General features: G+C 58.8%; 1 protein-coding gene across 5 annotated transcripts; it reads left to right on the top strand.

The window, feature by feature from the left end:
• Positions 1–1,885: 1,885 nt before the first annotated feature.
• On the top strand, positions 1,886–22,664 carry CLUH (clustered mitochondria homolog). 5 transcript variants are annotated; one of them, XM_035027535.1, is made up of 26 exons: positions 1,886–2,093; positions 9,307–9,509; positions 9,643–9,814; positions 11,332–11,475; positions 11,657–11,781; positions 11,892–12,046; positions 12,127–12,252; positions 12,531–12,678; positions 12,903–12,995; positions 13,796–14,490; positions 15,320–15,543; positions 15,753–15,854; positions 15,989–16,089; positions 16,937–17,089; positions 17,182–17,244; positions 17,334–17,578; positions 17,834–17,918; positions 18,086–18,239; positions 18,320–18,459; positions 19,234–19,314; positions 19,388–19,513; positions 19,604–19,725; positions 19,999–20,092; positions 20,187–20,321; positions 20,420–20,493; positions 21,206–22,664. In XM_035027535.1, exons 1-26 carry the CDS (start codon positions 1,994–1,996, stop codon positions 21,390–21,392), a joined length of 4,047 nt encoding a protein of 1,348 aa, XP_034883426.1. In that variant the 5' UTR covers positions 1,886–1,993; the 3' UTR covers positions 21,393–22,664. The 5 variants fall into 5 exon arrangements, with proteins under 5 accessions (XP_034883426.1, XP_034883425.1, XP_034883424.1 ...); XM_035027534.1 differs by having other exon boundaries at positions 9,301–9,509; positions 15,750–15,854; positions 21,206–21,580; XM_035027531.1 differs by lacking the exon at positions 1,886–2,093 and adding an exon at positions 5,031–6,503 and having other exon boundaries at positions 9,301–9,509; positions 15,750–15,854.
• The last annotated feature ends 2,764 nt before the right edge of the window (positions 22,665–25,428 follow it).

Here is a 25,428-nt window from a genome sequence, read left to right on the forward strand (position 1 = left end):
TGTCTGCCCATATAATTCCTCTGACTTGCTCATTAAAATCATTCTTACCCTTTGAAGCTCAGTTCAGAGCCACCTCTTTCCAGAAGCCCTCCCTGACTGCCTCCCTGCACACTTAAAACAGCCATCTTTAAAGACTTTTATTCTGTAGCCGTGGACATGAAGTTGCTGTGTGCATTTCACTTCATCCACCAGATTGAAACTTCTCCCGGCAGGGACTGGGTCTGATATCTCTGATCTTCCTGCAGCACTGAGCTTTTTGCAAGCTGTGCTAGAAAGACTGAGATCACACCGAGTTTCACACTATCTAAAGTACTTTGATGACCACTATCTCCTCACAATAGCTAGGTGAGAGGCTAGGCAGATGGGTGTTTTTATTTGACAGATGACGCTCCTGAGATTTAGTGGAGTGGAAGTAAAGTGACTTGCTCAAGGTTACAAAAAAAGACAAGGTAGAGGTTGCAGGATGCAGATTTCCAACCTAATCAAGTATTAGGTTTATACACCTTCCTGACTGCCTGCCTTCCTTATATACCCAGTAGTCAGGTCTTTTTTTATTTCCAGGCTTCTTGTGCAATGGTCCAAACTCATCTGCCCCTAGTCTAGTTCAGCGTCCCCTTATCCCCCACACAGCAGTCAGAGCATTTTTTTTAAAATTTTTATTTATTTTTTTGACAGAGACACAGTGAGAGAGGGAACACAAGCAGGGGGAGTGGGAGAGGGAGAAGCAGGCTAACTGCGGAGCAAGGAGCCTGATTCAAGCCTCGTTCCCAGGACTCTGGGATCATGACTGAAGTGGAAGGCAGATGCTTGACGACTGAGCCACCCAGGCGTCCCCAGTCAGAGCGTTTCTCACCTCCCTTCCTCCTGCTTAAATGCTTAAAGACTTTCACTAGCTCCTCTTCCCAGCACCCGTACTCCAGGACAAAGTCCGCTTTTCTTTGCAATTTTTACGAGGCTCTAGGGCCCGCCCCAGCCTACCTCTGCAGTTTCAGCTTCCCAATTCCCATTCAGATCCTAGCAGATGTCAGGAATAGGCCTTACCCGATTCCCAGGCCTGTGCATGAAAGACCCTCCCTACTCTCTCCGCCTGGAGAATGTCAGCTCACTGGCAAGACCTGCAAAATGTCAACTGGGCAGCATTCTCTCTGACCTCACTTCTCAGTCCCCACCAAAACCCAGACTTCTAAAATAATGAACGACTGGAAAGTGTCCAGGCTGTGGATTTAGCTTGACTCAGCTCTAGTTCTTGCTCTCTGTGTGACTTTGGTCTCAGCTTCCTTCACTGAAAAATGGGGATAATGTGCCAGCCTGGAAGTAAGGACCCATCTGGGGGGGGGGGGGATGTCGAGGCCAATGGTGGGAGAAGCAGGTTGTAGCTCACAGCAAAGTTTGGTGGCTCCATTTCTGACACTGCATCCCCTTTAGCTGCCCTGCACCCCTTCCTCAAGAAGCTAGACGCCCCCCCCAGCTCCACCCTTTCGAGCCTGGTAAGGAGGGTGCTGTGTGTCACACTGACACCGCAGATTAGAGACCGCGTGGTCATTTGGCAGATTTGCAATAGGAAGCAGAGGGCCACTGGGGGAAGGGACGGTGAGCAATGGCAGTCCTCGAACAGTCTCCACCCAAGGTCAGGGCGCCCGCGGGACCGACTAAGAACGGCGAGGACGTCTCTCCGGAGCCCCGCCCCTCGAGGGAGCCAGAAGCCTCCCTGTACCCTGAGTCACAGTGCGTTCCCTTTAAGGCGTTTGGGAAAGTCACCGCCTTTGGTGGACGGCCAACGAGCGCGGTGCGTTTTGTCCCTCGCGGGCTTCCGTGGGCCGGGCCGGGCGCGAGGGCGGGGCAGGGGAAGCGGCGGTGGGGTCAAAGGTTACAGCGCGCACCACGTGGGCCGGTGACTCCGTCCTTCCCGCAGCGGCCGCGGCGCGCAGGGCACTTGGGTTAGTGGCGCGGCGGGCAGCGCGGACAGCGGGGCCGGACGCCCGCTCCCGCCGCCATGGTCATCAAAACGGACGAGTTGCCGGCGGCCGCCCCGGCCGACGGCACCCGGGAGCCCAGCTCGCAGGCCGGTGGCAAGGGGCGGCCGGGCGCGGCCGGTGAGCGGGGCCGGGGCCAGCGGTCAGCCGGGCGGGGAGGCTGGACCGGGCCGAGTGGGCGCGCGGGTTCGGGGTTTGCAGGGACCGCCGCTTTCCCTCCGCGCCGGGCCGGGTTGCATCTCATCGGGCCGCCCCCGCCCTGAAGGTCACCTTCACTGTCGCCCCTGGCTTCGGCCTGGGTTTCGCACGTGGGGTCCCGGGGAGGACAGCGGTAGGGGGGACACGTGCGCGCACACGCGGTTTCGGGGTGCGCCGCCGCCGCAGACTGGAATCGGTGGCCCCACCCCCTCCGCGCGCGGGCATGGGTAACCCTCCGGGCTGGGGTCACTGACACTTGCTCGGTCTGGCGCCCTTCGCGTCAGGATCTCAAGCGTTGCCTGTGTACAGGACTGCAGTCCTGCGAGTAAGGCTCAACCTGGGACCTCCCAGGCATGGTCTGTGGGGAAGAGTGCGAGCTGGCTGTGTGTATTCTGAGGGGGCTTGTCTGGTTCATTCACAGAGGCAGTGCTTTAACCCCAGGTGTTCGGGCTCTTATCTCTTCCCTGTTAGGTGTTGGCCTGATCTGCAGACCTAGGGGGTCTGCCTGCGTGTGGGGGCAAAGCCAAACTCCTTGGCAGGAGTAGGTGTTTGTGCCAGAACTTGATCATTAACCCGCCTTATTGCGAAAAGTGGATCAGCCCAGGGTTGCTGTTTTTAAGACAAAGGTCATCAGTGTGGAGTGGAGCTCCCAACTCTCCCCCGTGGGGGCTATGTGGCAGTGGCTTTGGGAGTGGTGCCTGCTTCATCCTTCTCTCCTGGGCTTCCTCTGTTCCTTACTCATGTCTTAGATTCCAGCCTTAAGGCTGGAAGCCCTTTCCCAGAGCCTCAGTTGTCACCTCCAAATCATCCTCAGGGCCCCAGGCCTGGGCTGTGGTCCCCCTCTGGTCTGGTTGGTAGGGGGAATGCAGAACTACCTCTGTCTTCCACCACCCCCCCCCCAGCTCTTCTCAGCATGGACTTGTCATCTTCATCTCCCTTCCCGGCTTTGGTGAGTCAGGATGGGAACAATATTTAGGAGGAGGCTCTCTGACCCAGTCAGTCACAGCAGAGTTACCTTGTGTTGGTGGTAGGTACTGTGGCAGCTTTGCTGATTGCCTAGATAAGGTCAAGGTTTGGGCAGAACAACAGATACTTTTGACTCCAACCTGCCAGGCTTTCCCCTGATGTGGCTCTGAATCAGTGGGGCAGGCTAGATAAGAGGAGGTCGGGTCTGGCTGATTTCCCTTCTAGCAAAAAGACATGAAGAAAGTGACTTGCCCAAGGTCACACAGCACTTGAGCTGGGTGCGGGGGCTGGGGGGTGGGTGGGATTTGGATTTCTAGCTTGTGGCCAGCATGCCAAGGCTCCCCCTACCTGCCCCAGAGGAAGCCAGGACAGGCATGTTGGTTTGGGTTTATGTTGAGAACATGGGGAGTGAGGAGGGGAGAGTCTGTTGGAGGGTTTCCCTTCAGACTTGAGTAAAGCCCTGTCTCTGCTGTGTGCTGAGAGGCTCTGTCTGGGGCAACCTGGGTCAGGGGAAGGGCACAGCTGTTCATTTTTGGGAAACTGGGAGCATGCTAGCGGGTGGGACATTAGCTCCTTATGTCTCTGGGAAGCTAGTATAGATAGCTAGGTATTGAATTACAGCCAGCCTAAATCTGTTCAAAGAAGGAGTGTGGTCTTAATGGAGACCCCCAAGTAGGTTCTCATCCAGGCTCCTGACCCTTAGGACCCAGCTCTTGAAGGTTCTTCAGTCCCTTTGAGGCGCTAATCTAGGCCTTTCGGGGTCGGGGGCAAGGGTCAGTTACCTTCTTGGGAATAAAGCTGCTTTTAGGGTTAAGAGAACAGGCAGGTTTTTCAAGTTCACAGTGGTGTGTCAAGTTCCTTCTGCTTAGGGGAGGGCTCCTTGGAGTTGAGGCCCAGAGCAGAAAAGGGGGCTGGCAGACTGGGGAGGAGCTTGAGGGCTTAGGGGAGCTCCCTGATAGAATCCTAAAGCTCTAAATGTGGGGAGGTCTGAGTAGACCAGTTGAGGATCACTGGACTATCTTCAGACCTTGCATACCTGTTTCTGGCCTGGGGGGACAGGAAGGAGACAGATGCCCACATCATTAGGGTCTTCCATAGGCTGCCTACCTGCTCCTACCCCTTTCCCCTGAAGCCCTGTGTTCCTGGGAGGGGTGATGTGTCTTTTGGGGCCTTACTTCCTGTTGGAGCCTCACCTGCCAAGGCCTTGACTGGGGCGGGGCTTGGCCCTGGCACAGTCTACTGAGTGAGGCCATGCCAGGCTGGGGAAGACACAGAGGCCTCTTGGGATGTCCTAAGTTTCTTTTCTAATTCCTCCTCTCTGCTGCCCATGGGGTCTCTTTGCTCCCAGGCCAGGCCAGGGGTACACTTTTATCTCCTCATCCCGATCCAGCCAGTGAGGACTGGGGCTGTGTATATGCAGTGTGCGATTTAGGCAACCCCTTCCCATTCTGCAGTGGGCCACTTTTTTCCCCTTCCCTAAAGCCCAGGTCCTAGGGGTTCCCCCCTGGGATATGAGAAGAGGGGATGCTGGCCCAGAGGTGTAGAGGGTTGGGAGGGCACTATGATTGGAGATAGATCTGCCTCCTGGCCTGAGGCCTGAGGCCTGGAGGAGGAAGAGATGCTGTGTGCTTGGTGGGTTCTGCAGCCTGGGACAGTGGCACTCAGAGGCATGGGTTTGGACACCTGACAGACCTGGTTTTTCTTTTTTTTTTTAATATTATTTATTATTTATTATTTTTATTTATTTATTTGACAGACACAGCGAGAGAAGGAACACAAGCAGGGGGAGTGGGAGAGGGAGAAGCAGGCTTCCTGCGGAGCAAGGATCCCGATGCGGGGCTCGATCCCAGGACCCCGGGATCATGACCTGAGCCGAAGGCAGACGCTCAACGACTGAGCCACCCAGGCACCCCCCTGGTTTTTTCTTGACGTGGCTTGGCCGCCTGTCTCCTCCGGGTCCTGGGGCAGCTGGCTTACTGGCCTCTGGGGCCTCTGTTTCCTCAAGTGAGATGGGCCAGTTGAGCTGATGGAGGGACTTGCTGTGGGATGGGCCTAGAGCAAGCACAGGCTTTCTGGGAACCAGAATGGAGATGGACGGTAGATGCTGCTACTCACAGGTCACTCACTGCCAGGCTGCTGTGGCCCACCCCCTTTTCCAGCGGGTTAGCGTGTGTTTGAGAAGAGGGCAGGATAAGAGGAGCTCTGCCTGGGTCCGGCCCTTCTTACCATCTGGTCAGTGTGTGTGGACTGGAAGCCTTGGTGGGGCTGAGGAGAGGCCAAGGGCCTGCCGCGTGCCTGGCCGTCAGGGCTGCCTGGGACAGGACTGGAGGGGAGGGGTCCTGAAGTGTGCCGGGCTCCCCGCCCCCACCCTGGTTTGCATGGATGCCGGAGCAGTGCTGCCTGGGCCCTGGCAACCGGTCAGGGGCCCTGGGAAGGTGCCCTGGCGAGGCTGGGCATGTTCCTTCTCCACAACTGAACGGCCTTCGGCCTCTTGCTGCCAGCTCTGTTCTCCCCAGGGGGAGAGACTTGGTTTGGTCCTGGCAGCGCAGGGGCTGCTGGGAAAGGAAGATAGAGCCTGCCAGCTTCGTGGTGGAGCTGGAGGCCTGGGGCCGCGGGTGCAGTTGTCCTCTGGGAGACTGCGGGCCCCTCCCCCCTCCCACCAGAACCAGGGACTGTCAGGAAGAGGAGAGCTGTCAGGTCACCTGCAGGGGGCAGCATGAGCCAGAGGCCTCAGCCAGCCACTTGACCCAGGAGGCCGGGTGCTCGGTGTCTGCGACGGGTGGACGGGTGGCCACTGCATGGCTTGGGCCCGGGTCTGCAGCAGCTGTTGCTGGCAGCTGGCTGAAGCCATCCTGCCCACCCCCACTGGGGTTAGGGCTGAGGAGAGGACCCCCTTACTGGGCCCTGCCCCTGCCAGCCAGCCCCCAGGGCCCTCGGTCCTGAGGGGCCCAGGTACCCCAAACGCTGGGTTCTCCTGCCCCCCTAATGGCTTTGCCAGCAGTGATCCCCCTTTTGGTGGGTACAGGGAGGTGGGCCTGCATGCTGGTAGCAGCTCCCCCTGGGGTCCTGGAGCCACTGGGGCCTCCTGGCCCACAGCCGTCCTTCCGGCCGACCTTGAGCAGGATGAGAGGCAGGGGGAGTGTGCCCTTCCCAGGGCTGCCCTAGCAGGCCTGGCCCCACTGAAACCCGAAGCCAGCCAGAGCTCCAGCCCTGAGCTGACCAGCTGCATGGGGGCGAGGGTAGAGGCAGAGGCCGGAACAGGGGACTCAGGCAGTGCCGAGCCTGAGCCGGAGAGCTGGCCGCCTCGTTGCCATGGTGGTCCCGAGACTCCAGAGTCCAGGAGAGGGCGGCCTCCAATTGCACCAGGTGGGCTGTGGGGGCAGGGAGCCAGGTGGCCACCCTCTTCTGGGGAGATCACTTGGCTTTAATCCAGTGGTAGGGAGACCTTCAATGTTCCTTAGAGGAAGGAGGAGGGCAGAGCCACCATTCTGGGGGAATGGAGGCCCCTGGGAACCAGCCACATTCCTTTGAAATCTGATAAGGGGTTGGGTACCATCTGGGACATAACCTGGTGCTGAGGTACCTTCTGGGCAGGCTCCCCGGCCTAGGGAAGACGAGAGGGAGCTGCGGCCACCCTGCCTTGTCTCCCCTGCCCTCCTTCCTTGCCCTCCTTCCCATCCTTCCCTGCCTTCCCTCCCATCCTTCAGGCCCGGACTCAGGGAGCAGTCTGCCCATCTGGGTCCGCGTTTCTGACTTCTCATTTTTGGGGTCTTAGACCTCAGCGCTGCTGCACCATATTGGGGGGGGGGCCCTCATCCCAGGGGCCTTCCAACAGCAAAGCCTTTTTCAAGGACCCAGTTAGGGGAAGCGCCTCCTCATATCTGCCATTCCTCTTGCTGCCTTTTGGAAGCTGACCAAGCACCACCCTTCTCCCCACCCTCCTGCCTGCTTCGTCATAGAGTCAGCCGAGTTCTCCTTTGGGGTGGCTGCTCACTTTAGGAGTTTGGGGTCGCAGTGCTGGGGCTGCGGGCTCACTAGAGAGAGGTCCTCGTGTGTCCTTGTGGTTCTCAGGAATTCCACCTCAGGTTTAGAGAGGTGTGCTGGGACAAGAGTGATAGCAGTCCTTGGAGATCCATAGTGGCCAAGATTGAGGGCAGTTTGATGGCCTGGTGGTGTGGGCTCTTGATGGGGAATCTGGGGTCCACTCTTGACCTTGGACAAGGCCCTGAACTTCTCTGGGCCTCATACGTCCTTATTTGGTGGGGGAGGTGGAGGGAACTGTATCAGAGCTCCTGGCGGTCCTGTTTATCACTAAGCTGAGGGGACACAGGGAAGGGGGAGTGGCTTCTCTGCACACCACCCCTGGCGTGCCCTTCTGTCCTGGGCTTATCTCCTTTCCTGAGGCCTCTGGCTCCACATTTCTGGTGTGTCTGGGTAGGGCCCACGAAGTTCTGGGGAAAATGCATCTCACTCCTAACAGTAGGGAAGAGGAGGTGGGGTGTGGAGCAGAGCTGGATGAGCTGACCTGTCTGGACCTCTCAGACAAGCAAGGGGCCTGACCATGGGCGGGAAGGCCCGTGGGCCAAATGGATATCCAGGCAGGCCTGTGTTTTGCTGGCGTGATGGTGAGGAGGTCCTTGCTCCCCAGGGCAGGGAGGGGACTCTCCTTTATTCCCCTTAGTGCCTGGGTAGAAAGGGAAGGTTTTGTCACCTGCTTATTTCTCTTTCCCCACAGCATGTGAATTGGGTGGTGTTCGCAAATACTGGACTTAACTCCACATGTGCAGTGCTTAATTCATTAATTCAGCGCATTTCTGTTGAGTGCAAGAAAGATAGAAGGAATAAGATACAGTTGCTAGTGTGAACAGCCCCCCAGAATGACAGAACAGTGCTCTGGGAGGTGGTCACCATGTCTCTGGGGGGCAATGAGGATGCAGTGATTCTGTTGTCAGGGGTCATTTGGGCAGGCTTTAGAGAAGGGGTCTAGGGGTACCTGGGTGGCTCAGTCGGTTAAGCGTCCGAGTCTTGATTTTGGCTCTGGTCATGATCTCAGGGTTGTGAGATTCCAGCCCTGTGTCGGGCTCTGAGTGCTGAGCATGGAAATCTGCTTGAGATTCTCTCTCCCTCTCCCCCTCCCTTGCTTCTGCTCGAAAGAAAGAAAGAAAGAAATATAGAGGGGGGGCTTATTTCACCTGGGCCTTGACGCATGAGTATGTTTGCCTGTGGTATATTGAGGGCAGCATGAACTGCACGAAAGCACAGAGGTGGAAGGGAAGATGGGGAGCCTGTTCTCAGGCTGCCTAGTAGTTTGTGTTCCTGAGACATTGACAGGGAGAGCTGGTAGGAGCTGAGATGTGCTTCAGGCTGGTGCCTGAGAGTGTTGGCCTAAGAAGCTTGGATCTTGCGAGCAGTGGGTTCTAAGTGGTGCTCTTGAAATAGGGAAGATGGCCTATCCGGGGCCATGGCTGCAGAGGCTGGGTTCCATGACCAGTTTGGAGATTAGGCTGGGTGACTAGGGGTTGGGGCGGGGGGGCATTTCCAGAGCAGAAGCCAGCTTGTGGAGGAAAGTGAATTCCCTGTCAACAAGATGAGACTTTGGTGATGCCTAAGGGATGGCTACATGTTGAAAAGCTTGAGCAAGGCCTAGATTGGCCAGGTTAGCTGCATGGAAGGAGGGCGTTTGAAGTCCTGGGAGATCAGGAGAGGCTGGGGCTTGGGACACGCACAGCCTGGGCTGCTGGAAGGGGGGGCGGAGCTGGAGAGCCAGGAACAAGGGATCAGTGACTACAGGGAAGGGGAGGAGAAAGTGAGCAGTGATGGGTGCTGCTGAGAAGTCACACACCTTGAGGCCAGAGAAGACAGTTGGGGTTGGGCCTTGGGGTGACTCTGGGGAGAGGGATTTGGGTGGTATGCCCAGATGGAAGCCAGACTGGAAGACTGAGGAGCAGATGGAAGGGAGGGCCCAGGATGTGGAAGGGAGGAGGCAGTGGGCTCCAGGTGGCCAGGGTTGAGGGAAGTGGTGTGCCCAACGTGAGTGGGACTGTGGGTCTGGGGTAGGGCTGAGTCTCGGGAGGAAGTGCAGCGGACGCCATTCTGTGGCGCACATGTCCACCCAGGTGGGTGAGGCAGGTGGCCCCACTTACCTCAGCTGCTTCCTTGTTAGCTGCAGAGCTGCCGTCAGTCATGCTACTGAATGGGGACTGTCCAGAGGGTCTAAAGAAGGAAGAAAGGGCTGCCGAGCTGTCCCGGGAAAATGGTCTGGATGAGGCCGAGCCGGGAGAGGAGACGACTGGACAGGAAGTCATTGTCATTCAGGACACAGGCTTTTCTGTGAAGATCCTGGCACCTGGGATTGAGCCCTTTTCCTTACAGGTGAGATGGAGGAGAGGGGTCCTGGGGACCGGAGCATGAGCCCATTAGGGCCTGGCCGTCGCTCGTCCTAGCCTTATACTGTAGGGAAGGCAGTATGTCCTCATCACGGTGTTTGGGGCCTTTTCCTTGGTAGGTGTCCCCCCAGGAGATGGTACAGGAGATCCACCAGGTACTGATGGACCGCGAAGACACATGTCACCGCACGTGCTTCTCACTGCACCTGGATGGCAACATGTTGGACCATTTCTCAGAGCTGCGCAGTGTCGAGGGGTTGCAGGAGGGCTCGGTGCTACGTGTGGTGGAAGGTTTGTCCAGAAGTTGGGCAGCCTGCCAAGGGAGGGCACACAGAGGTGGGGCCGGGTGGCACTCCACCCACCCTGGCTGGTATCTCAGTGTCACAGATGGGTGTGTGGAGGCTCGGAACAGTACTGAACTTGTGAAGGCAGGATTGGAGCCCAGATCTGCTCCTCAGGCCTTCACACGTGTACTCTTCAACACTGTAGGTTAAATATCAAAGTCATGTTTTTTTGTTTTGTTTCGTTTTGTTTTTTAAAAAAACAGTACCAACTGGGGCACCTGGGTGACTCAGTCAGTTAAGCATCTGACTCTTGATTTCAGCTCAGGTCGTGATTTTAGGGTCGTGAGTTGAGCCCTGCATCAGGCTCCACGCCAGCCATGGAACCTGCTTGAGATTCTCTCTCCCTCTCCCTCTGCCCTTCCTTCCCTCCCCTTAACTCGCACTTGCGTGCTCACTTTCAAAGAAAAACAAAAAAAGGGCACCTGGGTGTGCGTGCATATGCTCTCTCTCTCTCTCTCTCTCTCAAATAAATACAATCTTGAAAAACAGTACCAAGGGCTTGAGATCAGCCCAGTCAAATTCTGTAGAAAGAAAAGTTAAATCTCGGGGCACCTGGGTAGCTCAGTCATTAAGCGTGTGCCTTCAGCTCAGGTCATGATCTCAGGATCCTGGGATCCAGCCCCCCATCAGGCTCTCTGCTTGGTGGGAAGTCTGCTTCTCCCTCTGCCCCTCCCTCTGCTTGTTCTCGCTCTCAAAATAAATAAAATCGTAAAAAAAAAAAAAAGAAACGGTTACAGCTTAGAATAAAAAAAAGAGAGAGAAGTTAAATCTCATAAAATTAAGTTTCACAGCCCTCAAGTAGAGCAGTCAGGCCCAGTGGGCAGCAGTCGGCTGGTGTGGCGAGGCTGGTTTGCTTGTAAAATAAAAGCTCCCATGACCTTGGGTCCCCAGGGAAGAGAGATAGCTCAGAGGTTCCGGGCAATGTGAGCTTGTTAAAAGCAAATGTGGAAAGTGTAATGCAAGCATGCCCAAACTTACTTGATGGTGAAGTCTCTCTTCTCCCTCAAAAGAGCCCCCATTAAAATTCACGAAGCATATATTGGGGGGTAGTGTTGTAGTTACGGGGAAGTTCTCAGGCCACCCCCGAGCAAGGGCTGCCCTGGGAGAGCAGGACTGAGGCTGCGGTGTAGGGACCCCGCAGCTCCTCCTCGGACCTGCCCACGTGGGACACCTGGGAATGAGAGCAGGGGGCTTTTGTGGGCTCCCCGAGGCCTGCGTGCTTCAGGAAGCATTTCTTGTGCCCTTTGGCAGAAGATTCTTTGCAAACAAGGATCCCTGCCTAACGGAAGGGGGTGTGTGTGTTGAATCCAGCTTATGTGCTCATAATGGCCTCTGTAAGTGGAGGCCTAAAATGTGAAAATCAAGACTACCGTGGTAGCCCCCTGGCCGACTTCTCTGTGCTGGGCAGGTTGGTGTAGCGGGGGGCGGGCCCTGCTCACACGCTGCCTCTCGCCCTCCCGACAGAACCGTACACAGTCCGTGAGGCCCGCATCCACGTGCGCCATGTCCGGGACCTGCTCAAGAGCCTTGACCCATCCGATGCCTTCAACGGGGTTGACTGCAACTCCTTGTCCTTCCTGAGCGTCTTTACTGATGGCGACCTGGGAGGTGCAGGAGGCATTGGGCCTGGGGGTTGGGCAGAGGGGCCAGGGGCAAATTGGCCAGGGGCTGGTGAAGGGGCTAGGGGCCAGGCCTTGCCACCAGGAGGGGGCAGGGCTGGAGGCCTCCATGCTGGGGCCAATTTGCCCCTGGGTGGCCCTGTGCTGACCACCAGCCCCGGGTCCCTCAGACAGCGGGAAGCGGAAGAAAGGCTTGGAGATGGACCCCATTGACTGCACGCCACCTGAGTACATCCTTCCAGGGAGCCGGGAGCGGCCACTGTGTCCCCTGCAGCCCCAGAACCGTGACTGGAAGGTAGTATGCCCGGAACAGAGACAGGGAGCAGGCCCCTGGTGGGGTGGGGGGGGGGGCGGTGCACCACACCCAGAGGCCTGGCCCCCGCTCACGCTTGGCCATTCTTGCAGCCCCTGCAGTGCCTGAAAGTGCTCACCATGAGTGGCTGGAACCCGCCCCCTGGGAACCGCAAGATGCATGGGGACCTCATGTACCTGTTTGTGATCACAGCCGAGGACCGGCAAGTCAGCATCACGGCGTCCACGCGGGGCTTTTACCTGAACCAGTAAGTCCCTGTGTGAGCCCATCCAGGTCTTTGGGCGGCTACTTGGGGTGCCCTGTGCAGTGACCACCCTCTCCCCACAGGTCCACAGCATATCACTTCAACCCCAAGCCTGCCAGTCCCCGCTTCCTCAGCCATTCCCTGGTGGAGCTGCTCAACCAGATCAGCCCCACCTTCAAAAAAAACTTTGCTGTGCTGCAGAAGAAAAGGTAACGCCTCTGCCCCGTCTCTGCCCCTTGTCTCCCACCCCACATCTTCCCTCAGAAGCCCTATGCCCTCAGCCCCTAGCACCCCGGAGCCTCCCCTTAGGGAGCTGCTAGACCCCAAGACAGCAGTCCTAGAAGAGGTGCCCATTTGCTTCTGTTAGATTCCGCGGGGGCAGGGTCTCGGGCTGGGAGGCACGAGAGCTGGTGGGGGCGTCAGAAGGGGGCTAGGCCGGGGCTCTCAGCTTGGCCGTCTTCCCCATCTCCCCATGTTGCTGCCACAGGGTCCAGCGCCACCCCTTCGAGAGGATTGCCACCCCGTTCCAGGTGTACAGCTGGACGGCCCCCCAGGCAGAGCATGCCATGGACTGTGTGCGTGCGGAGGACGCCTACACCTCCAGGCTGGGCTATGAGGAGCACATTCCTGGACAGGTGCCTGCAGCCTGGCCTCGCCCTCCCTGGACCCCTCTCTTCCCCCGCGCTGGGTGGGTGCCAGGCTGGGTTCTGTGCGCCTCCCTGGAAACTTCATCTGCTTGACTGTCTGGTTCACTTGGGAGCGTTTGAGGCTGTCCACAGGCAGGCGGAGGGAGGGGCTACCCAGAGCAGGTCTTGGGGCCTGGGCTGATCCGGCATCTCCCGCCCTGGTCCCTTTGCAGACCCGGGACTGGAACGAGGAGCTGCAGACGACAAGGGAACTGCCCCGCAAGAACCTGCCTGAGCGGCTGCTTCGAGAAAGAGCTATATTCAAGGTGCCTACGGCTCCTCCTGCCTGACTGGCAGCCTCAGGCCTGCTTGCCACCTGCCAAGAGGGCCGGTCAGGATACCTTGCAGGGCATTGGCTGGCTTCTCGCCTCCGGGCAGACTATCCCAGCTCCGTTTTGTGACCTCTCTGAGACTTGGAGTCCAAGGGCTGGGTGGAGGGTAGGGGGACCTCCTCCATTGTGGGCTGCGTGACAGGTTTCTCCCGGCTTCCCGCCCACTGCTGTCTGCCACTGGGACCTCGCCTGGGCACACTGTGATATTACCTAGAGAGAGGAAGAAAAAGTAATGCTTTCAGAAGAGCCGTTTTTAATCTCCTATGATCATCCTGCCTAGAGATGATAATGGTAGACCTAAGATGGCACTGTTTTGAGTACTGACTTTGCCAGCGGCTCTGTCAGGTGTCTTACAGCACCATCTGGAACCTTTTGGACACCTCGTAAAGGTCGATACTTTGATTGTCACTGTTTTATTGGTGGGGAAAACAGGTCTGAGAGGGGACCTGGCCAAGTTCACCTGGCACATAATGGGTGGATCCAAGACCCGCTCTAGTCCTTTCCCTCCTTGTTAATCCCTGAGCTCTGCGTCTCTCTGAGCAGAAGTTAACGTTTTCTCAAAAAATGAGTTTCTTGCCTTTTCCTAAGTGTGAGGAAGCCGACGTTAGACCCCCGTGGCCCCTAGGGCCATCCACTTGGCCACACTGTCTGGGTGAGCTTGGCCAGGCGGGCCAAAACCTGCGGCTCCCGGGGACGGGGCCTTTCTCACCCTCCTGGTCTCGACCGCCCCGCAGGTGCACAGCGACTTCACAGCCGCGGCCACGCGGGGTGCCATGGCGGTCATCGATGGCAACGTGATGGCCATCAACCCCAGTGAGGAAACCAAGATGCAGATGTTCATCTGGAACAACATCTTCTTCAGCTTGGGCTTTGATGTTCGCGACCACTACAAGGACTTCGGTGGGGACGTGGCGGCCTACGTGGCACCCACCAATGACCTGAACGGCGTGCGCACATACAGCGCGGTCGACGTGGAGGGGCTGTACACGCTGGGCACGGTGGTGGTGGATTACCGGGGCTACCGCGTCACAGCGCAGTCCATCATCCCGGGCATCCTGGAGCGGGACCAGGAGCAGAGCGTCATTTACGGCTCCATTGACTTCGGCAAGACGGTGATGTCGCACCCTCGCTACCTGGAGCTTCTGGAACGTACCAGCCGGCCTCTCAAGATCCTGAGGCACCGGGTGCTCAACGACCGCGACGAGGAGGTGGAGCTCTGCTCCTCCGTGGAGTGCAAGGGCATCATTGGCAACGACGGGCGCCACTACATCCTCGACCTGCTGCGCACCTTCCCCCCCGACCTCAATTTCCTGCCCGTGCCCGGCGAGGGGCTGCCCGAGGAGTGCAGCCGCGCCGGCTTCCCCCGCGCCCACCGGCACAAGCTCTGCTGCCTGCGCCAGGAGCTGGTGGATGCCTTCGTGGAGCACAGGTGAGGCCCGGGTGGGTGCCCAGCCAGCAGGCGGTCCCGGGGCCTGCTCCTTGACGGGACAGGCTCGGGAAAGTGACAAGCAGCCCGCTTTGGCCACAGTCATTACACCCCCAGCCTCTCTACTGTGACGTCAGGCTCCGCAACTTGGACGTCCAGGGGCTTTCTGTTGGTGGAAAACCCGCAAACCAGCTAGACCGGGGCTCTCAGAGGGGGTGCTCTTCCTCTAAGGGGGCCTATGGAAATCTGCTAACAGTGGTTTTTTGTTGTTGCTTTTTAAGATTTTATATTCGTTTGAGAGAGAGTGATCGAGAGCACAATCGGGGGGGGGGGGGCGGCAGGGAGAGGGAGAAGCAGGCTCCCTGCCGAGCAGGGAGCCCGATGCGGGGCTCGATCCCAGGACCCTGGGATCATGACCCGAGCCGAAGGCAGACGCCCAACCGACTGAGCCACCCAGACACCCCTGCTAGAGTGTTCTTAAATGTCCCAGTGCTGGGGGGTGTCACCCCTGCTGGCGTTAAGTGCTCAGGAGTCAGCCACATCAGGTGTCCCACACCGCAAACCAGTCTCCTTCTCAAAATGCCGGTGAGGCCCCGTCTCCCTTGTGAGCTGGCCTGCACGGAGCCCCTGGCCTCTCCCCCGCTCTCACTCCAGCTGTCGCCCTCCAGTTGGGAAGAGCTCGGTTTGGGTGGTGACCTGCTGCTGCCTGTTGGAGTTGCTGGCGTGGCACAGGCCAGGAGTCGGGGGCCTGGCCCGGGTCCCCGCAGCCAGCCAGTGAGGCTTCTGGAGAGCCTTTCCCATCTCGTGCTCTGCCTGATCTGCCGCGTTCTAGGTACCTCCTCTTCATGAAGCTCGCTGCCCTGCAGCTCATGCAGCAGAAGGCCAGCAGGATGGAGAACCCCACCTCGCTGGAAAACGGTGACTGCCCGTCCTCGGGATCTAAGCCCGAAGATCCTCCGGGACCCGAGGCAGGACGTGGGGAGGAAAGTGGCAGTGCCAGCGGCCTGGCCGAGGTGAAGGAGCTGGCGGAGACCATCGCCTCGGACGACGGGACAGGTGGGGCTGCTGTGGATGCGGGGAGGGCCGGGCCCCACTTCTGTCCCGGCAGCTGGTGCGGGCCGGGGCCGGAGGGGGCTGCGGGTGTTTGAGGCAGCCGGAGGGAGGCCCGCAGGTGCGTCTGTGTGGAGGTACGGGAGGTTCAGGGTAGCGCCTGGTGGTGCTGGTGGAGGGGAGCTGCCTCCCAGCCGGCCGCGTCTCCACAGCAGACCCTCGGAGCCGGGAGGTGATCCGCAACGCATGCAAGGCAGTTGGCTCCATCAGCAGCACGGCCTTTGACGTCCGCTTCAACCCTGACATCTTCTCACCAGGCAAGCCTTGCGTCAGGGCGGGTGGAGGACCACGCAGGCCATCTTGGGGCCCTTGGTGCTGGTGGGTGCTGGTATCTGTCTCCCCGACTCGCCTCTCTTCTGCCTCGCTCAGGCTTCTGCTGTTCTTCCCACAGGGGTTCGCTTCCCAGAGTCCTGCCAGGAGGAAGTTCGGGACCAGAAGCAGCTGCTGAAAGACGCCGCTGCCTTCCTGCTCTCCTGCCAGATCCCTGGCTTGGTGAGGGAGGTGCCAGGGCGGGGCGGGGGGGGGGGGCGCTGCACAGGGCATGCTGTTAAAGGCCCTGGTGCCTCATCCATCCAGTTCTGGAAGCTTGTGGAACCTTAGACCTGCTGATCTGTGAGGGCGGCGGGCCGGAGTGCTTGCCACCATCATATGGATAGGGCTGCTGACCCAGAGAGGCCGAGGGAGGCATCAGACACAGAGTCTGCTCTGTTGTGCCTTCCCCGGGGGCTGGCAGCTAGGGGTCTGGGCCTCTGAGGCCCCGTGTGACAGGACAGCTTCAGGGAGGGTGATGGGGGGGCATCTGGAAAAAAAGGTGGGGAGGGTCCTATCTTCTCGGCCTCACAAGCTTTGTACGTAGGCTCCTTGGATGATGGGGAGCTTGCTCCCTAGTAAGGTAGCCCCGTGCTCGGGTAGCATGCTTGTCTCAGGTCTTGGAGCCAAGTGTTCGTGCCAGCCGCCCGGGCCCCCTGCCTGATCTCTCTGAGGCTTGACACAAACCTTCCAGGCTTGGCAAAGCTGTGGCCCCCAAGTGGTCACCTCTGCTCTGTCCCGCATGCTCAGAGGGGAGCCCTCACCCCTGCTGCTCTACTGGGTGGGCCTGGCAGGCACAGGGTGACTGCTCTCCCATTTCCTGTTGCTTGTGTAAAAGGCTGGGGGACACGTTTCTCCTGTGTCCTGGCTGCTGCTTTGCCTTCTTCCCTCTTCCCAACTGGGAGCTCGGGTCTCAGTGCCCTCCTTCCCTCAGGACCTCAGGATAGCATGAGCTCCCCGCCGGGAAGACGCAGGGTGGGAGGAGGCAGAGGGTCCAGGCTGGGGGCGCCTGACCTGCTGCAGCCCACAGGTGAAGGACTGCATCGACCATGCGGTGCTGCCCATGGACGGCGCCACGCTGGCTGAGGTGATGCGTCAGCGGGGCATCAACATGCGCTACCTGGGCAAGGTGCTAGACCTGGTCCTCCGGAGCCCGGCCCGAGAGCAGCTGGACCACATCTATGTGAGTGGTGCTCAGGGTGGCGGGCTGTGCGGCAGGGGGGCTGAGTGGAGGCCTGGGGCCGGACCCAGACTCCCTTCTCTGAACCCTTGCAGAAAATTGGCATCGGAGAGCTCATCACCCGCTCTGCCAAGCACATCTTCAAGACATACTTACAGGTACGGCGGGGCGGGGCAGGGGGAGGCGGGGGAAGAGCCCTGGGCTAGGGCCTAAGGGCCCTTAACGACATGCGTCCAAAACCCTGCAGGGAGTGGAGCTCTCGGGCCTCTCAGCTGCCATTAGCCACTTTCTGAACTGCTTCCTGAGCTCCTACCCCAACCCCGTGGCCCACCTGCCCGCCGATGAGCTAATCTCCAAGAAGAGGAACAGGAGGAGGAGAAACCGGCCCCTAGGGGCGGCAGATAACACAGCCTGGGCTGTCATGACCCCCCAGGAGCTCTGGAAGAACATCTGCCAGGAGGCCAAGAACTACTTCGACTTCAGCCTTGAGTGGTGCGTGAGCAACACCATGGGGGCGCTGGGCCCTCAGCACGAGGGCTGCTGGGGGCCATGGCCTGTGGTTGCAGGGTGTGGGCTAGGAGAGGAGGAAGGGAGCAGTGGAGGGCTGCTTGCTCTTGGGGTTGGGGTGGGGGCTGTTGGTCTGGGTCCTGGCTGGTGAGTACTTGGTACTCAGGTGGGGAGGCAGCTGTGGACAAGGGGCCGAGACGGGCTGGGCTGCCCAGGCCCACCTGGCCGCCTCTCCCCCAGTGAGACCGTGGACCAGGCTGTGGAGACGTATGGCCTGCAGAAGATCACGCTGCTGCGGGAAATCTCCCTGAAAACCGGTATCCAGGTGGGTGACTCGGGGGGTCCGTCCCATGCCCTCGCCCCTGTAGGCTCCTGCAGGGCCATCGGGGGGGGCGCGTGGCTTTCTCTCGACGTGGGGTGGTAGGCTGGGAGGTGCCGTCCACGTGAGCCTGGGGTTGAGGCCACCTGTGGGTGTTGGGCTGTGTCCCCCAGATCCTGCTGAAGGAGTACAGCTTCGACAGCCGCCACAAACCCGCATTCACTGAGGAGGATGTGCTCAATATCTTCCCCGTGGTCAAGCACGTCAACCCAAAGGCATCGGACGCCTTCCACTTCTTCCAGAGTGGGCAGGCCAAAGTACAGCAGGGTGCGTGACCAGGTGTGGCTGGGGGGAGGGGGGTCCCCTGGCCCAGCCCTGACCTTGCCACCCTTGGGGGTGCCCTGCAGGCTTCCTGAAGGAGGGCTGTGAGCTCATCAATGAGGCCCTGAACCTGTTTAACAACGTGTACGGAGCCATGCACGTGGAGATCTGCGCCTGCTTGCGCCTCCTTGCTCGTCTCCACTACATTATGGGCGACTACGCCGAGGTGGGCCTGGAGCACCCTCTGGGCTGTCAGCGGAGGCCTTGGCGCCTGGCCTGGCACTGGGGGAGGCTAGCGAGGGAGCTGGGGCTGTGTTCTCACCCCATGCCACAGGCAGCGGAGGTCCAGGCCTGGGGAAGTGTGCCCCGTCTGTGGGGCCGAGGGTGCTGCTCTCCCTGGGGGCCCCCTGGGAGGAACGGCAGAGACCAGGGAGGCTGCCTGGCTTTCTTCCCCTGCTCTGCGGTTCAGGAGTGATGTCGGGAGAGCCTCCGTGCTTGTGGACAGAGTGCTGACAGGACCTCCCTGCACGGGGACAGTGGGGAGGGTGGGTTCTCGGAGTCACAGGACCTGGGGCCTTGTGAAGTGGTGTGAAGCTGCTCGGAGCACCTCTGAGCAATCCTTGGCCTGGTGGGGTCCGCCTGCCTTGTTGGCCTGGGACTCCAAGAGGCTGCTTCACGGGGCAGGTGCACTGTAGGCCCCCGCTCCTCAGCCGTAGAGGTTTTTTTGTTTGTTTGTGTGTGCTTTTTTTTATTATTATTATTGCTTTATTTTTAGCCTAGTGTTAGATTTGTATAGATGTTTGCACAGATTTTGTTAGGGGCAAAAGGCTCAAGACAAGCTCTTTAAAAAGGCCTCGGAGTGTGGCCTTCCATGCTCAGAACTGAGTTTTGAACACTTCTCTGCTGAGGAGGCTGAGTCGCTTGGGGGCTGCTTGGGGGCCAGGCAGACTCAACGTGGGGAGCTCACCACCCCGGGGTGACGACTCCCCACCTCTCCCAGGCCCTGAGTAACCAACAGAAGGCAGTGCTGATGAGTGAGCGAGTGATGGGCATCGAACACCCCAACACCATCCAGGAATATGTGAGCAGCCGGTGGGGGCGGGGCCCGCGGGGGGAGCGTGGCCGCCGGGCCTGACACGGCTGCCCCCCCACAGATGCACCTGGCCCTGTACTGCTTCGCCAGCAGCCAGCTGTCCACGGCCCTGAGCCTGCTGTACCGCGCCCGCTACCTCACCCTGCTCGTGTTCGGGGAGGACCACCCCGAGACGGCACTGCTGGATGTGGGTGCTGGGGGGCCGGCGGGGGCTGCGGTGGGGCGAGCCTCAGTCCTGGGGCAGCAGGACTGACCCGGGCCCTCCCGCTGTCCCCAGAACAACATCGGGCTGGTGCTGCACGGGGTGATGGAGTATGACCTATCACTGCGCTTCCTGGAGAACGCGCTGGCTGTCAGCACCAAGTACCACGGGCCCAAATCCCTCAAGGTGGCCCTCAGGTGAGGCCGTGCTGGCTTAGGGGCAGGGGGCGCCCAGGGCCACAGTGACAAGGTCCCGGTAGGCAACTCGGGCTAGAGGGTGGACACGGGATGCAGCATTCTGGCTTCCATCTGACTCCTGAGGAATTTTCTCCCAACTTCGTCTCTTCTCCGAGTCGTGGGCTTGTTTGTTCCCCTCGGGTGGATTCCAGAGCTGAGTCTAGAGTGGTCTGCGCACCCCCATCGTGCCCCCGCCCACGCCTGTCCCTCTGTGCCCTGCACGCCTCCTTGTAGCCACCACCTTGTGGCCCGGGTCTATGAGAGCAAAGCCGAGTTCCGGTCAGCCCTGCAGCACGAGAAGGAAGGCTACACGATCTATAAGACCCAGGTGGGCCGCGGCAGGGGCTGGGGAGGTGGCACTGGGCCCGTGGGCTGCGGCATCGCTGATCCCTTCCTGCCTGTGCCCCCCCCGCCCGCCCCAGCTGGGCGAGGACCATGAGAAGACCAAGGAGAGCTCCGAGTACCTCAAGTGCCTGACCCAGCAGGCCGTGGCCCTGCAGCGCACCATGAACGAGATCTACCGCAACGGCTCCAGCGCCAACATCCCGCCCCTCAAGGTGGGTGTGTGCCCCCCCCACCCCCCCCACCCCCCGCGGGCGCCCGTGGCCCGGCCTCCCGGCGCCGCTTGAGGCTCACCTGCCCTGCCGCCCCTCAGCTCACAGCCCCCAGCATGGCCAGCGTCCTGGAACAGCTCAACGTCATCAACGGCATCCTCTTCATTCCTCTCAGGTGAGGCCCCCTCCGAGTGCGCTGCGCACCCGCGTGGAAGTTGGCTTTAGTGTTTTGCTTTTCAAAATAAATAACTCACTGTCGTGGCTCGGAATTGACAAGTACAGCCCGTGGTAAGAAGTGCCCTGTGCATCGTCCAGGAAGTAGTCTGCGTCGTTGAGCAGATGCACGTCCGTAATCTTGTTCTGTTTTTTTGTCCTTTTTTCCCTCTTTATTTGCACACGATTGTGGCAGAGCAAGGCCGGGGCTGCATCTTCCCCACGCTTGCTGGGCCCCGGCGGTCTTTCGCTGTCCTTGAGAGCCGCCGCCTTCTTCCTCGGGCCTCCTGCCCCCACGCGGGCCTCGCCCCCCGCCCCCGCCCCCGGCTGGGCCCCGCCTCCCTGCCGCCGCTGGGGGACGCGCTGGGGGGCTCGGCGTGGGCGCCGGGGTTCGTGCGCCTGCCCCGCCCGCACTTGCTGTGAGTGTGAGCTGGATGTGGAGGCTGAGCGGAGCCAGGCCTTAATGGGAGGCCGTGCCACGTGCGCAGAGCTCGTACTTTGAGTGCTTAGAAGCCTCTGGCTCTGGGGAGGGCAGCACTTGTTCCACGCGTGTCTCTCCAGACAAAGAACGAGCCTGGTTTTGCCCCGGGTGTAGGTGTAACCAGGGCCAGTAAGGTGACAGAGGGCCCAGGCTTGCTCTGACACCTGCCCTTCGCCCCTGTCCTTTTACTCAGCCAAAAAGACTTGGAGAATCTGAAAGCCGAGGTGGCGCGGCGGCAACAGCTCCAGGAGGCCAGCAGAAACAGGGAGAAGGCTGAGGAACCCATGGCCACCGAGCCTGAGCCAGCAGGGGCCTCAGAGGACTCAGCCTCCCAGCCCCGGGCCGCCAAGGACCCTTCTTCCCCGAGCTTGCAGGGGTAGAAAGGGAGAGACAGATGGACAGTCAGCCGGCTGCCCCGTTACCCAGTGATCCAGACTCCAGGAGAAGGGGGGCATGCCCTGCAGATCGGGAGAGGAAACAGGTCCCTCTTCTTCCATGTTTCCAACCCCAACCCCACCCCCAAGCATCCTCCTGGGACCCTGGCCTGCCTGCCCCCTCCCCAAAGACGTTTTTGCACTGGTTCAATGAATATACGATGCAGAGGCCTCATTGAAGACACGTGGATGGAGTGTGTGGGCATCCGTTCCCAGCTGGGGGGCCCCCCCCAGCAGGTGTGTGCGAGTGTGTCCGTGCCCGTGAGTGTGTCGGTCCGTCCTTCCTAATCTGTACATAGCCCCACTTTGGTTCCGAGTGGATGGCGTGAAGATGACATTTCTCAGGTCGCTCGTATGTTTGACGTCATGGCTGCTGCGTGTGCCGCCGCTGCCCCTCGGCCCAGCTTGGCCTCGAGTCCAGGTTTGACGCCAAAAAGGGGAGCTTTCCTGTGTCCTAGGGTGGGGAGCCGGAGCTCGGTGGCAGGGCCGGAGGGTGGGGGTGCACTTTAGCTCCGCGGCAAGGTGGTGACTGTGACCGGGCCTTGCGCTCGCGGCGGCTGCCCAGACACACACCTGTCCGCAGCCCTGGCTTGTCTGCCCCGGGGCCCGACAGGAGGGGCGGCCTCCCTGTCCCCCTGCCTCCCAGCTGGGGCCCACCCTGGGGGCTACGGTCCGAATGTATCCTCCCCCTTGTAACCTGAGCTGCCGGACGCACAGTGGGCACAGTGGGGCTGGGGTAGGCCCAGGGACTGGGGGACCCAGGGCTGAGTCCTGGACCCTGGTGGGGAATTGACTAGATACAGCAGTGATGGCCACTTGGTGGTGGAGCCCAGCTCCCTACATGGTCCTTGTCACACAAGCACCTCCTACGGAGGGGAGCTCTGGGGCGGGGTGGGGGTGTCCGCGAAAGGCGGTGGCTCCCGTGAGCCCCAGCTACTCCCTCTCCCGCTTCCTCTGTGCCTGCTGTCAGAGCCCTGATGGGGCGGGGGGAGCGCCCCACCCGGTGGGCTGGAGGGACCTGTTCCCGGGCTGGGGCCTCTGCCGGGGGCTTTGCGGGGAGCTGCTTCTGGGTATGGTCTGTCCACTTCCCTTGTTTCAAAGGCAGTGGGTGTGAGCTAGCAAGCGAAGCCTCCCCACCGCTGATCAAGAACTTTTTCTTGTTTTTAAACCATCACGTCTTCATTTCACATTGGAATAAAGTGAGTTTTTGAAACCTGCTGCCCCAGCCTCTCCTGTGCGTTCTGTCCAGGCTCGTGCCACGGGGAGGGCTGTTGCCAGAAGTATTACTATTGCGGGAGTTTAAAGCCCAGGAATGTGTATAAATCAGGTCAAATTGAAGGTTATCCTTAAAAGGTCCTTTAAGGGGGGTAGAGTCCCAGGCACCCAGCTAGGGCTTCCCTGACTGCCGACACAGCAGGTAAGTGTCACCTGTCGGTCACACAAGAGGAGGCTGAGAGTCACTCCTCCATAGAGATTCGTGTGGTACAGGGTTGCGTGAAGGCCAGTTGGAATGAGGGGGTGCCGTAGGCTGGGGGCCTGGGCCCTGGGCTTGCTGGCTCTGATAGGTTGCCCAGCCCCTGATTTGGGGCTGCCCTTGTCCCTTTGAGTCAGGAGAACTGGGCGGCGGCCTCCAGAAGGCTAGGAGTGCGGGAGTGGGGCGCTGTCAAGTTTGCTGTCCTAGGGTGAATTCTGGGCGAGCCAGGCTGTTGTGGAGATGCAGTGGGATGGGGGCAGGGGTAGCCGGTGAGCGTGAGGGGCGGGGCCTGTCTCCAAGAGGAGGGGAGGTCTCCTAACTGGCCGCTGCTTACTCGGCTATCTTGAGCAGGTGGGCCTCAGCAGCGTGCCCACGGCAATACCATCTCGAGTCTTGGAGGGGTTTTTTGTGTGTGTCAACAAATTCTCTGAAAAGAAAAAGATACTCCAGCCCGAGTATTGGTTACTTTCTTGAGCCGACTGGAAAGAAGATGTTCTTGACCTTGAAGTTTTTTTTCTTCTTTTTTAAAGATTTACTTACTCATTTGTCAGCACAAGCAGGGGAGGGAGAAGCAGGCTTCCCACTGAGCAGGGAGCCCGATGGATTTAACATGCATGTCACTTTTATACTTAAGTATCTTTTTGAAAAGCTAGTATAACCGAATTAAGCTTTTAAGATTGTATCATCATCCCAGGGTGGGGCGGGGGGGGGGGACTGTATCATCTGTCTCCACTCCTGCCCTTCAAACTGCCATTGTGAAATGAGTATTTTTTTAAAGATTTTATTTATTTATTTGACAGAGAAGAAAGCGCACAGGCAGGGGGAGCAGCAGAGGGAGAGGGAGGAGTAGACTTCCCGCTGGGCAGGGAGCCCAACACGGGGTTCGATCTCAAGACCCCGGGATTATGACCTGAGCCAAAGGCAGATGCTTTAACAACTGAGCCACCCAGGCGTCGCGTGAAATGGGTATTGAGAGGACTGTTGGACCACACTGAGGACCCTGTGTACCCTGAGGCAGAGAACCAGGTAGCCTGCTGTGGTCCACATTCCTAATGCCAGAATCCAAGCTCTCCAATCCAGGGGCGCCCTGGTGGCTCAGTCGGTTGATCTGAATGTGCCTTCGGCTCAGGTCATGATCCCAGGGTTCTGGGATCGAGCCCCATATGGAGCTCCCTGCTCAGCAGGGAGTCTGCTTGTCCTTCTCCCTCCACCCCTCCCACCTGCTCGCGCTCACTCTTTCTCAAATACATAAAAAAAATTTTTTTTTTTTAAGATTTTATTTATTTGACAGCACAAGCAGGGGGAGCAGCAAGCAGAGGGAGAGGGAGAAGCAGGCTCCCCGCGGTGGAGCAGGGAGCCCAACGTGGGGCTCGATCCCAGAACCCTGGGATCATGACTGAGCCGAACGAAGGCAGACGCCTAACCGACTGAGCCACCCAGGCGCCCCCAAATACATAAAATCTTAAAATCAAATCTGACAAGGCATGCATATCAGGACGCCTATGGAGGACAGGTGGCCCTGCTCAAATGCAGACTGAAATACTCCCATTCGACAGGCAAATCCATTGATTAAAAAAAAAGTCAAACACTGAGATGCAGACCATGCAGGACCCAATTATCCTGAGAACAAGGTCATTTCAGAATGATTTAGGAGTTCCAAGTGTAGGCAACATAATCCTTGCTGACCCATTCCCAGACTCCGCCCTGTTCCCCGTGGTCATCTCCCAGGGAGTTTGCAGTGTGGTGTGGTGTGATGGCCTCAGGGATGGGAGGAGGGTCATTCCTGCTTTGCTAAAGGTTAAAAAACTGGAAGAGGTCAGAAGGTCCTCCTTACACTTCAGATAGCTAACAAGATGCTTAACATAGGCAGAACCAGATAAGGGAAAGAGCATGTGCATTTGGGTTTGAGTCCCAGCTCACCGTCTTAGCTAGGCTTCATACCTTTGGCATAAGACTTAAAAGTGAGCCTGTGTTCTTGTCCATCAAAATGTACTAATGCCCACCAGCAGGGAGTGTATGTGAGAATAAGGATGTTGGCACTTAACAAGCATTCAAAGTGTTAGGTATTTTCCCTTCCCTAATCCCCCCACCTCCCTCCACTTTTAAAGAATTTTATTGATGAACCATGAGAGACTATGGACTCTGAGAAACAAAAGGGTTTTAGACGGGAGCGGGGTGGGGGGATTGTTTAGCCCGGTGATGGATATTAAGGGTACGTATTGCATGGAGCACTAGGTGTTATACGAAAACAATGGATTGTGGAACACTACATCAAAACTAATGATACATTGTATGGTGACTAACATAATAAAATTAAAAAAAAAAAAAAAAGCTACACCCAACGTGGGGCTCGAACTCACAACCCCGAGATCAACCACTGATTCTAATCAATGAGAAGCTAGTTAATTAATCATAATCAGTGGTTTTCAAGCTTGAGCCTACATCAGAATCATCTGGATGGCTTGTTAAAATTGGTTTTTCATATAGAGGTTTCAGATACAGTAGGTC

The sequence above is a fragment of the Mirounga leonina genome, unplaced genomic scaffold (genome assembly GCF_011800145.1).
Source record: "Mirounga leonina isolate KUSES-001 unplaced genomic scaffold, KU_Mleo_1.0 Mir_200, whole genome shotgun sequence".
Lineage (NCBI taxonomy): Eukaryota > Metazoa > Chordata > Mammalia > Carnivora > Phocidae > Mirounga > Mirounga leonina.

What these genes read in the sequence shown, in the direction of transcription:
- CLUH (XM_035027531.1), top strand. Translation starts at nt 5,936, where the DNA reads ATGGCTTGGGCCCGGGTCTGCAGCAGCTGTTGCTGGCAGCTGGCTGAA. An exon ending in CCCAGAACCGTGACTGGAAG is followed by an intron (nt 11,782 to 11,891) that starts GTAGTATGCCCG and finishes CCATTCTTGCAG; the next exon opens with CCCCTGCAGTGCCTGAAAGT. An exon ending in CCGAGACGGCACTGCTGGAT is followed by an intron (nt 19,514 to 19,603) that starts GTGGGTGCTGGG and finishes CGCTGTCCCCAG; the next exon opens with AACAACATCGGGCTGGTGCT.